The sequence below is a fragment of the Nannospalax galili genome, unplaced genomic scaffold (assembly GCF_000622305.1).
Source record: "Nannospalax galili isolate Female #2095 unplaced genomic scaffold, S.galili_v1.0 scaffold974, whole genome shotgun sequence".
In the NCBI taxonomy this organism is placed as follows: domain Eukaryota; kingdom Metazoa; phylum Chordata; class Mammalia; order Rodentia; family Spalacidae; genus Nannospalax; species Nannospalax galili.
This window is the reverse complement of record NW_008335438.1, coordinates 3,120,021-3,133,071: the sequence shown is the minus strand read 5'-3', so window position 1 is coordinate 3,133,071 and position 13,051 is coordinate 3,120,021. Positions and strand designations below refer to the sequence as shown.

Sequence of the window (13,051 nt, the reverse complement as noted above, 5' to 3'; positions counted from 1 at the left end):
TTACTTGGAATAGTTAGACATGCAGAAATAGCAAAGGCTTTTGCATGTAGGTAAAACTCTGTCTTAAGCACTGTTAGTTCATTATAGGCTAATCACGTGGTATTCTTAGTACCAAGTTCATAATAACCCTAAGGGTCACTTGCTTTCATTCTAAAAAGGAGTTCTGGGGGCTGAAGAGATGACTCAGTGGTTAAGAACACTGACTGTTCTTGCAGAAGACCCAGGTTCGAATCCCAGCACCCATATGGCAGCTGACAACTGTCCATAACTCCAGTTCCAGGGGATCCGACAGCCTCTTCTGTCCTCCACAAGACTTGCATGACATGGGTACACTTACTTACATGCAGTCATAACACTCATACACATAAAATAAAAATAATAAATAAAATAAAAAAAGAAGTTCTGTTGCTGAACATTAAACGCAAAAGCGCAAATTGGCTGACCTACAAAACAGGTGTGAGGTGTCTTTTTCTTTTGAAACTAACATTCACCTGTTGTAACAGATGCTGTTGTAAATTTATGACATACCAGATACCATGTGTATATTTTTTCCAAGAAGCCGATGATTCAAGGCTTTATGTATGTCTAGAACAAGGAAGTCATGCTGTGAATTACTCTCTTATCAGTGTCACTGCAGTATATACTGCCTTATTACCCCGTGTTTACTTTGTCTGGGGAGTTTTTCCTCTTTGATGTAACTTTACAGTTCAGCAGTCACACAGTGAGGTGGTGAGATGTGTATACCCAGAAGCCATCCAGACCCATTGACCTTAGCAAAGACTGACAGCATTTTTGAAACCCTCTCTAGTAGGGAGGTGTGTCTAATGGTTCCTTCTACACATCCTCCCCAAACACAAATAAATTTTTCCAAAGGAGTTGATTTAGCCTTTTGCTTACATTTAGTGTTTACACCTTCTAAAAATATTCCTTCTTCTGCAGCTGTTGTCGCCACCTTGTCTGGTGAACTTCAACAAAAACCCAAGGCAGGTAGTGCCAACCCCCTGCAGTCTTAGTATAAGTGTTGGCCACCTTATATCTGTGTTCTCTTCTAGGCTCTGCAAAGATCTTTGATCTGCTTACTCAATGCTTGTAGTTTCTCTCACCTTCTTAGAGTATGGCTTTAGAGGAATGCAAATTAGATAGAGGTAGTTTTTGCATCCCTGCTCCTGCTGAATAGGGGTGGCAACCGCAAAGGGCTGCCCAGCTCTCTCTGAAGGGGAAGTAAGTAGAAATATCATTTCTTCACTCACTCAGATCCAGAGCTCTGGTAAGTGTTTTTGAATGGTCAGTATTTAAAGTGTGATATGAATTGGGCTAGAAACATCAAAAGGCCTCTTCCATCAATCTTGTTTCTATGACTGTGCCTAATGGTGGGGCAGAGGGACAAAGGGCTTCAGAGGATAAATCAACTGACAGACAGAGGCCTTTTGAAGGACTTACAGAGAACAAAAAGATATGCCTTTTCAAGTATCTAGCTCCTGAGTACTGATAAATTCTCTCTCTCTCTCTCTCTCTCTCTCTCTCTCTCTCTCTCTCTCTCTCTCTGTCATTGAAGTGAACTGCTGGTATTCCAGTGAGCTCTCCCATTGTTGTGGTTTTTGGTTTTTTTGTTGTTGTTTTTTTTTGTCTTTTTGAGACAGGGTCTCCCTATAGCCCCAGCTGTCCTGGAACTCACTATGTAGACCAGGCTAGCCTCAAACTCACAAAGATCCGCCTGTCTCTGCCTCCCAAGTGCTGGGATTAAAGGTGTGTGCTACCACGCCTGGCCCTCATTGTTGGTTTTTAAAAGGGAAAATAAAGATGTTGTTAAGATCAAAAATGAATATGGAAAGGCGCGCTGGAGAAATAGAAGCACAGCAAATGGACCCTGTCTTCCTAAGAGGCTGAATGGCATATCCATACATCTAGAAGGTTCTTAGGAAAGGAAGGCTCCTTTCTTGTTGTCAAAATAAAGATTAAACTATTTGCCTGATCTTCTTGGCAAAATACTTTGAGAGATCACAGCATATATAATCCTTTCTTTTTCTGCCTTGAGCTCCCCTTCCTAGCCCTACCCCACCTTTTTTGTTCTTGTTAGCCAAAATGGATCAAAAGAGCTCTGTTTTTTTCTGACTTTCAAGTTGTTGGTTTTGTTTTGTGAAAAGACAAAGGGTTTAAAGGAGAGTAAGTGAATTGATTTGCTTTCAGCAGCTGCTGAGCCCTGCTGCTTCCTCTTCTTTGTAGAAGATAAGTGACCATAATATGGAAGTAGCCTTCATATATATTCTATATATTCTATATTTATAATATAGACAAGAGAGTAATCTTGTTCATTAAAACTTTCATAGAGAGTTCCAGAAACAAAGGCTGCTGACCACTGAGTCCAGTCATCATTACCAGGTCACCAAGGCCATCATGGTATCTGAATGAGTTGAAGTGGGTAATTTGGGTTAAATAATTGCATGTAAGGATACAAGGAAATATGGATCTTCTGTAGAATTCTGTTGCAATCTAGTGAGGGAGTGCTGGTGTTAAATTAATAATGAAGAAATAGTTCATGGGATTTGAAAGACAGCATGTCGGGAAACTAGGGCTTCAAAGTGGGAGTGAGTTTCAATTTGGGTGGCTTTGTGCTGCAGGACAGAGGACAGCTCTGTGTGACCAAAAAATATCTTAGTCACAAAAAGTCATGTACCCATTAGGAAAAAAAATATGACTAGAAAAATGGGAATTCTTTTAATAGTAAGATAATGATTTAAAATTCAACATGGCTAAAATCTTACATGCTTCAAATTGAATGGAAAATTTTAGAGCTAAACTGGTGACACAAGCCTGTAATCCTGTAATTCTGTGTGTCGAGGCCCAACAATCACAAGGCTATGGCCAGCCTTGGCAAGTTAGTGAGACTCCTTCTCAAAATAAAAAGTAAAGAGGGTTTGTGATATAGCTTAAAGTACTTGCCTAGCCTGTACAAGATTGTTAGTTCAATCTCCCCAACTGAAATTTAAAATACATTCTAGACATTTAGGATTAAAATTCCAAGGACAATTATTCAGTTAAAAAAATAATTTTATCTTCTTAAAGGAGAGTCTTTTAACTTCCACTGGTTCAACAAATATACTTGGAAAGCTATTAGGGACTGTGGCAGAAGTCCAGGGATCCTTGTGTGTTGTTTAAGCCTTGATCAGAGTTCAGGATGCAGCAGATCCAGAACCATCCTGAAAGATAAGACAGGCCTGTGTACAGTTTGCCATCAGGCATGGGAAGAGAAGAGCATTAATTGTTAACGCTGAGCCATACACAGAAGCTACTATATGCAGAGGGATAGGCACCTCTAGACAGTCCTCAAGGAGGGGACAAGCACTTGCCAACTCTGGTCAGGAATGTGATACATAGATTGTGACAAATTAACAAGTTCTGACCCATAGGAGTCCAGACACAGTAGTGAACTGTCACCTGGTCCATGTGGCTCACATTTGAAAGGAATATCCTGTTATGAGGCACAAAACAGGGATAGTGCTGCCCCTCAATATCTCAGACTAGATTGCTAAGAAACCTGGTCTAATGTCAGTGTCAGAATAATACTACCTATCTATGCCTGAACTTATATCTATTTCCTCATTCAACTCCCCAAAAGTAATTGTTGGGAATACTTGTTTCCGTTTTATGAATGGAAAATGGGGGTAGATGATGGATTCAGTAGAAGAGTAATTTCTGAATTTTCAACACGCATCCAGAATCTCTTATGAATAACATTTAACTAGTCAGAAAGGGCAAATGACAGAGTAGGCCACCCTTGAACCCCAGCTGATTTGGTGACTAGTTGATTTGATGTTGAAAACTTGTTGCATTAGAGAAACCATTTTGACATAAGAGAAGTCCGGGGCAAGTGTGTACAAACACGTTGTTTAGAGATGAAAACCTAGTAAAGAACCAGATGGGACTTGGCAAAAATTATTGAATAACCCCTAAAACCTTTAGTCCATCATGCAAGTAAACAAGAAAAATGCTTCAGAGAGATCCTGCATCACTCCTGGGAGCTGTTACTCCAAGCAGGGAAGAAGGAAGAGAAATCCAACAGAAATAGGCCAGTGCAGCCCTCCAGAGTAGTAGGGTCACAGACCTATGCCCCTGGGCCAGGCTCAAGAGACCCTTTTTTCCATGGTGTCTCTCCCCGGAAAGAGAGTTCAAGGGCCCTTCCCTGCATGTGCTTTCATTGGTCTTCAGCTCTTTCTTATCTACATGGGCAGTACAAGAGCTAGCTAAGCACTCAGAGCCAGCCCTAAGGGTTTGGTTACTGAAGATACCGACGGTGCCTCTGACCCACCCTTGGAACATTGTCAGAGAAACTCCAAAGCTCCATGTCCCAGATGCTTGCTAATGAACACAGGCCATTGCCAACAGCAACTGCAGTAAATGAAGGCATGTCACGGTCCAGCCAAGTGCCCCCTCCTTCATACCCACCCTAAGGCGGAGTCCTTGTAGAGCTATTGCAAAAAGAATATTTTCAGGACCCAGGCATGGAGGTCCATGCCTGTAATCCTGGTACTTAGGAGACTGAAACAAAAAGACTCACAGATTTGAGGCCCACCTGGGCTACAGAGTAAGATGCTGTTTTAAAAAGAGAGAGTATTTTCAGTTACCATACAATCTATTCTGGTACTGACCTCAATATGTTTCTATTACTGTCCCTTCTTCATCCCATTACTATCTTGATGGAAAATAGATTTACATACTTACCTTATGATATAGACACAAATAGGATTCCATCCTTGGGGCCTCAGGTGATTAAGGTCAAATCCTGCCTCACCCTTCCTACCTCCATGGGTTGACATATTCATAGTTCTTCCTCATCTGTAAAATGGGGACAATAACAGGTTAAATGTGATTAAGGCTAGGGCACTCTCAGCACAGGCCTAGCACTGGGCCATAAACACTACTGTAGATATCCTTATGTTGTTGCTTAAGAGATTTCATTTGGGGTTAGGGAGATAGATTAGTTGGTAAAATGCTTTCCTCATAAATGTGAGGATTTGAGTTCAATCCCCAGAGCACCCATCAAAAAGCTGGGCTTAGTGGTGTGTGTTTATAATCCCAGTACTCAGGATTGCTGGGACTCTGGCCAGCCAAAGAACTCCAGGCCACTGAGAGACCCTATCTCAAAGGAGGCTGATGGTGTTCCTGAGGATGACACCAGAGGTTGTCCTCTGACCTCCACATACATGCACGTGTGCATGCACACTCCTCCCCAACACACACTCATGTACACATACATGTATAAAAAGAGATTTCATTTTGACACCAAATTTAGGATATATTAGAACCCAGCCGCTTGAAGATGAAATATGACCTGCATTTAGTAATTGTTTCATGGAGATGTGTGTGGGTTCAGCGTTGATAAGGGGTGGCGTATCTTTTTAGAGGGGCTGCATTTTGTTTGTACCACTTCTGGATTTGAGTTAGGAAACAGATGTAGAAACTAAACATTTCTTGAATAGTGTTAGCTAAATCCTTTTCTCCCAGTGTACTCAGATGTGGGATTTTCTCATTTTGAGATGCATTGTTATTGGAAAATCATCACTTCAGTCACAACTGAAGGAAAGCATGGGTACATGACGGGTATTGGGGAGGAGGCCCAGCATAATGAGCCAGGCACAGCTCCACCTGCTGTACTGTAGTTTCTCCCACTGCCTCCCCGCGGCTCTTGCAGAGGTACCGGGCACCTTGACCGAGAATGGCTGCTCCCAGCCTCCAGTGAGTACTTACTGAGTCCTTGGCCACTGCTGCATTGAATCGGCCAGGCATGTTTGTGGTCCATGCTTCGGGTGTGAATGACCCCAAGCTCTGGCTGGTTTTTCATTCCTATTCAAGGTGCCACATACCGATGCCAACAGTCCTAGAGAGGAAACGGTCCTATGTATCGTAGAATTGTACATTTTCCTCTCCAGGAAGTAACTACACAAACAAGAGGAAGTCTTTTATGACTAGGACTTTGGTTTCTTTATAGAATTTTCCAGAATATGCCAAGCAGAGACGAGAAGCCATTGATCCTAGTTTTTTTTTTAATATTTTATTTTTATTTTATGTGTATGAATGTATTGCTTGCATGTAGATAGGTGCACCCGTGTCGTGCAGTGCCCATGGAGGTCAGAAGAGGGCATCAGATCCCCTGGAAATGGAGTTACAGATGGTTGTTAACTGCCATATGGTTGCTGGGAATTGAACCCTGGTACCTCTACAAGAGCAGCCAGTGCTCTCAACCACTGAGCCATCTCTCCAGCTCCTGATCCTAGTTTTTACAACATCCTCCTGCCCCACTCTAAAATCAATATCTGGTTTCTAGATTCTCAAGTCTGTATTGTAAAGTCTACCTTTTTCTGTCTTCCCAGAGGCTAACCACCAACCTTACCTCAGTGACTCTGGTTAGGCTCAAACCATGTAATAAACACGAGTCAGGGTTTGCATACTGAGTATTTGTTTACGGTGAATCTAACTCATTCTCCACCCGCCCCCAAATATTTATACCTCTATGTTTCTGCCTATGCCAAGCACTAGATATACATAGAAGTGACAAAAGCTCTATAAGGAGGTCAAGACCAACATTAATGAGAATGAGAGAGGTAGACACAATGTAAGGAAACCAGTCAAGTTTCCTCATCAGGAGCTTTTATTCATGGAAGAAAAAAATGTGATTGATTATGAGCGAAAACAGCAAGGGGCACCAACTCTGAATTGAGGGAGGGCCTCTCAAGGTGTGTTTAAGCCAAGATGGTAGGAGGAAAAAAAATCACCCAAAGGCAGGTATGGTGGCACAAGCCTTTAGTCCCAGCAGTCTGGAGACAGAGGCAGACGAATCTATGTGAGATCGAGGCCAGCCTGGTCTACACAGTGAGTGCCAGGCCAGCTGGAGCTACAGGGAGACCCTGTCTCAAAAAGACCAAAAAAAAAAAAAAAAAAAAAAAAATCATGCAAGGAAAGTTGTGGGTAAGAGAATTTCAGGCAGAGGGGCAGCCAGGATAGGAGCCTTAAACCAGGGCACACACCTTGTTCTGTGAGTAGCAGTGACACGGTAGGAGAAGGCAGGGGCATGATCCTGAGGCCTCTGGAACTGTGATTTTACTCTAAGTTTGGCACTAAAGGCAAAGCAGGATTGTATCAAGGGAGCCAAATTCTTAAAGATCTCTCTCTTGTGCAATATCCTCTTGAAGCCAAGCATGATTAAGGAAGGCCGAGACAGGAACAGGAAGGCTGTGGTATACGGGGGAGGCATTACTATACTTCTGAAGAGCAGAGCTGGTGACTGAGGTTGGGACTAGGTCAGCCGTGGAGCTGGGGAGAGATGGGCAGCTTTGAGATGTGGCACCACAGTCAAGCCCAAAGTTCTTCAAGGGACAAGGAAGAGAAAGGACCAAGAAAGTCACCAAATGTACCTTCCTCAGAGCTGATAGGAGTAATTTTCATGACCTTTCCCTCAAGGTTCTGTCTCCTCTCATACACAAAGCTCACAGGTCTCTCCTTTTCTACCTAGTTGAGTTTTTAGTGAAGTTTGGGTGCCCAGACTGGTCTTGATTCTGAAGGCAGGATCAGAAACCTGACGGGCTGCTGTTTATTTTGCAGCCCACCAGGACATCCTCTGAAAGTATTTATTCTAGAGCAGGCTCCAGCATCCCTGGCTCACCAGGTCACACCATCTATGTAAGTACTTACTTCTGGAAGGGACACTTCTGGGACAGGTAAGTTCAAGGATTGGAACAGCAGGGTGGATAATCCAAAATTATTTCTGATTCTGACGCAAGATTTCAATGTTTCTCTGGCATCCAGTGTTCTTAATCATGTTTTCTTTGGGTAATTCAATTTATATGTGATCATCAGATCAAAAGATGACCTGAGGGGCTAGAGAAATGGCTCAGCAGTTAAGAGCACTGGTGACTCTTGCAGAGGACCCAGGTTCAATTCTCAGCACCCACATGGCAGCTAACAACCATCCTTAACTCCAGTTCCAGGGGATATGACACCCTCTTCTGACCTTCACGGGCATTGTACAACATGGGTGCACTTACATACCAGCAGGCAATACACACATACACATAAAATTAAAAAATAATAAATAAAAATTTTTTTAAAAGATGTTCTGAAAATGTAGTGTTATGATGTTAGACTCAAAAGATTATCTCACTTTGGGGCTAGAGAGATGGCTCAGCGATTAAGAACACTGGCTGGTCTTGCAGAAGACCTGGTTTGAATCCCAGCACCCACATGGCAGCTAACTCCAGTTCCAGTTCCCAGGGGCTCCAACAGCCTCTTCTGTCCTCCACGGGCATTGCACGACATGGGTGCGCTTACCTATATGCAGGCATGACACTCATACACATAAAATAAAAATAATAAATAAAATATTTTTTAAAAAAGATTATCGCACCTAACTTGCATATAGGTATTTGGGAATTAGTCACATATTTTATAGTGCTACCATTGGGTATCCTTAAATTATGACACAAAGATGTCTACATACTTAGTTTACTTAATATGGAGTTCTTGTTTTTTGGTTATCTGAGAGAATTATGGACCATCTGTTTGAGGTTTTTTCCCCTCTCCATATAAATAAAGGAACGTATCCTGAAGGTTGACACATTTCTCTATTCACTGGATTCTACACAGATTTTTCACAAGCATCTGATGATTTTTTTTAACTTGATTAATAGACGGCATCAATGGGCAACTTCCTAAAGAGTATGACGTTGCTCAGCAAGACATTTTGGTTTGTTTGTTTTAAGGCTCACAACACTTTAAACACGTCATAAAATGTACTAACAATGGTTTCTCAAAAAAAAAACAAGCAATAATTTTTCTGTTTGTTTAACCTTTCCAGGCAAAAGTGGACAATGAAATCCTGGATTACAAGGATTTAGCAGCCATTCCCAAGGTCAAGGCAATTTATGATATTGAGCGTCCAGATCTCATTACCTATGAGCCCTTCTATTCTTCAGGCTATGAGGACAAACAGGAGAGACAGAGCCTTGGAGAGGTAATAAATTCCCAGTTGTTGCAAAACACACAGTCATTTGCCTGCTTTTTTCTCAGCTTTCTAAGAACTGCTGTTTGGAGTTAAGATAAATCAGACTCTCCATTGCCCACCATCTGGAGATTCCTGTACCAGGTGCCCATGACCCCTGGGAGGTTATTGAGAGGTAGAAGAGAGGTAGGCCAACTGCACATGAAGGATGAGTAGGTATGGGGTGATGTGTCCTGAGGTTGTTAGGGGGAATTAAGGCAAAGAGGGTCTTGGGCGCAGGGTCTCAGTCTTGAGATGAACCTGAAGTGTATTTCTGAAGATCATGAGACGTGAGACCATACCCTTAAATTTTGGAAGCTGCAGTTTCCAACATCTGAAAGAGAGAGAATGGGATAATAGTTGGGGTTCTAGATTCAAATTACCCAGGCTCAATCCAAGGCCTTACCACATGCTGGTTGTTGAACTTGCCATGTAACAACCATTATGAGTCTCCATGTCTCATCTGAAAAACAGGGAGGAGAATGGTAGACTGTCCCTCACAGGTGTTTAATGCAGATGAAAGAAACAATGTAAAACAATGAACCAAGGGCCAGCCTTGTTAATGTCCAGTGTGGTAGTTACCACTGTTGTGACCTGCCCTCGGGGGCTTATTACTGTTCAGCCAGCAGGCCTGTCCCCCTGCTGGGTCAGAGCCTCTCCAGCAGCGGGGCTCCCTTCCCTGTGCCATCCCAGGACTGGGGAGGTCGGTGCTGCCTCCTCCTACCTAGGTACCATGGACTCTGGTCTGCCTCCTTTGGCCTCTTCAATCCATTCCAGTTGTTTCCCTTTTTATTTATTTTCTTACCATCATTACTAGGACTTAGCCCCAGGACCCTGAGCAGGTTCAGAAGCACATGCTTTACCACTGCACTGCATTGGGGCCCCTACTCTTTTAAGACTGGAGTCATCTCTGAACTGATTGGAATCCATTCACAGAGCTGTTGCCATGTAGTGCTCAGCCCTACGGGCAAGGTTAAACCAGAATGTGAACAGTCTAGAGCATCGCAGGATTCCGCTAGGCTCATAAGATGAACAAACGGCCTGAAGCCCTGGTGCAGTGGGACACACATCAGCCTAGCCCTCGTGACACTGAGGGAGAAGGATCATGTAAGACCCTGTCAACAGCCCCAGCCCTGCTCCCAAAAAGGCATGAAAATGTGACTGGGCTTAATTTGCTCTCAAATATATATATGTATGTATATGTATTTGTTATTTTGTAATGATTTTGTTATTTTGAAATGATTTTATGTATATTTATAGTATGCTTTTTATTTGTTTATTTTCTATTCTGGATTTTATTCCAGAGAATAGCCTGCATTAAAAAAAGGCACCATAGCAGGGTGTGGCAACACAACCCTTCAGGGCCACCCTGGCACTGGTGGGGGGGCGCAGGTCTCTGTGAGATCAAGGTCAACCTTGTCTACATAGTAAGTTCCAGGCCAGTTGGGGCTCCAGGGAGACCCCGTATTAAAATAAATAAATAAATTAATTAATTAATTAATTAATAATAAATAAATAAATAAGTTCTGGCCTGCTGGCATAGAGCTATCCATTTCTATGTAGTGCCACCTAGTGGTAATCTTGCTGTACTGCACCTGCAACTGTTTGCAGGTTGGTCTGCCTGGGTTGTTAGATACCTTTGGATCCCAGAATAGGGGATTGAGGGTAAAGGAAGTTTTCTGAACAAAATACATAAAAGTTGGCTTCAGAGGAAGTGTGCATGGATTTGGTATGGTTTCAGAAATACAACCAAGGGAGAGTTGATTTTTTCTCTAGGGTGTTGGGGGCGGCGAGAGAGAGAGAGAGCGCGGAGTGGGGGTTACTAACATATCGCTTTGGGAAAAGTAAAGTGCAGGTAGAATCTACAAACATCCTTGTGTAGGTTTTGCATAAGAAGTGAACTCTTGAGATTAGAAAGTACATCCCATCTGTTCTCAGAATCAACCCCTTTCTGTACAAATCTGGAGTGAAGGCCTGTGACTGTCTTTGTGCGCAGAGGATGCCCCCTGGGGACAGAAATCAGATATGTTAATGAACTCCTCTGAGACACATGGATCTTGCCACTGAGTAAACTTTACCAGCGTTTCTATTATTTATTCCCTTAGTTATCAACTCTTTTATAGAATCCATATGTTGTTATTTTTAAAACACAGAAAGCCTGTAGAAATAGCTCAGTCAGGAAAGTACTTGCCACGCAAGCTTGAGGGCCTGAGTTCAATCCCTGAACCCACGTAAAAAAGCCGAGTTTGGCAGCATATGCAGGTAAATTACAGTGCTGAGGATATAGAGACAGGAGGCTCTCTGGGCCTGCTGGCCTGCCAGTGTAGATGATCTGGTAAGCTCCAGGTTCAGTGAGAGACCCTGTCTAAAAATAAGTGGAAAGCAATTGAGGAAGACACTTGACATTGACCCTCCACACATAGCTACACACATATAAAGGCACACGTGCACACACATAAAAACAAACACAGGCGTAAACTTAAACTCTGTATAACCATTTGTACGTTTGGAAGGTGCATGAGTGGATAGGTCCAGGAACTCACCACTGGCAGGGGCAGACCTGGCTTCTGCCCCCTAGGGAACCCAACCTCACCCAGCAAAGGGGCCCTAGAGATGGGATAGAACTGCCCAGGACCATGAACTTGAGGAAACTTTGAGAACAAGGTGGCCTGCCAGCTTACTAGTAATATGGGGAAAGGAACAGGTCCACCCCCACCCTGTGTCCTCTGAAATGCTATTTGCATTTCTAGAACACCTTCTGCATTTCAATTGTAAACATTTCATTCACTCCAAAAATGTTTCATGGAGCACCTGATGTGTACCTCCTCTTGTCTCTGGAAACACATCGTGGTAAACAGAGATCCTGCAGAATCGAGTAGAAGACAGTTAACGGAGAAACAAATGCGCGATGGACTACTATAGGGAAGTTAGTGCTGTGCAGGAACATGAACCAGCTGTAAACCAGAGGGCCACAGAAGGTAGGAAGGTGGCTTTGAGCCCAGACCTTGCTAGAGAAAAGTGAGCTCTGCAGTGTCCAAGTAAAGAGCCCTGGGGACAATGGAGACAGCCAGCAAAGCCCCCCACCCCACAGCTGATAGGGCTTGACCTGTTGATGGCAGAGGAGGCCTATTCATCTAAAAGCACAGAACCTAGAGACCAGACGTGAAATGTCACAGGCCCAGACATGATAGTCCTGCCAAACTCTTAAATCACTGCAGCTCGGATTTAGCTAAAAACTAGGTTGAAGCAGGGCATGGTGATGTGTGTCTTTAATCCTAGTAATCCCAGGCCTGGGGAGGCAGAGGCAAGTGGATCTCTGTGAGATCAAGGCCAGCCTGGTCTACATAGTGAATTCCAGGACAGCCAGGGATACATAGTGAGACCCTGACTCAAAAATACATACATGCACAATAAAAATAATGAGTTCTCTTTCTTCTCAGAGAGGGAGAATCAGTTTTCTTTAAGGGTGTGACCCCTAATAGGTCAGCCATGCTTCACTGGATGACCCTACACCCAGGAGTATATGGGCAGTACAAATTAGGCTCCATGGATTGAAAAAAACAAAGAGGTCACAAAGTTGGGGAGTTAGGGAGGTGGGAGGAGAATCTGGGAGGAGTTAGAGGGATGAGTGAGGGGATGAATATGATCAAAATAGACTGTATGAAACGCTCAAATAATTTATAAAAATATTATATTGAAAAAAACAGCTGGGCATGGTGGCACTGGCCTTTAATCCCAGCACTCTGTGAGTTGAAGCCAGCCAAGACTACATATTGATTGAGACCCTCCCTCCAAAAAGGCAACTCATGGAGATGGGGGGGTATGTTGACAAAACCCTGCATATCCCAGCCAAGACTACATATTGATTGAGACCCTCCCTCCAAAAAGGCAACTCATGGAGATGGGGGCGCATGTTGACAAAACCCTGCATATCCCTTTCTGTTCTGACAAGTGCTAAGATAAGCACGGTTTGAATATGTAGGGAAACCAGTTCCAACTAGATCCACAGCATATCCATTA

At 43.2% G+C, this 13,051-nt stretch overlaps 1 protein-coding gene across 12 annotated transcripts in view; it reads left to right on the top strand.

The window, feature by feature from the left end:
• Positions 1-13,051, top strand: part of Ablim1 (actin binding LIM protein 1) — a 232,564-nt gene that overhangs the window by 187,620 nt on the left and 31,893 nt on the right. For all 12 annotated transcript variants that reach the window (XM_029562132.1, XM_029562133.1, XM_029562139.1 and 9 more), the window contains 2 exons: positions 7,597-7,674; positions 8,849-9,004. In XM_029562132.1, the coding sequence (XP_029417992.1) occupies positions 7,597-7,674; positions 8,849-9,004 (234 nt within the window). The remainder of the gene's footprint in view (positions 1-7,596; positions 7,675-8,848; positions 9,005-13,051) is intronic.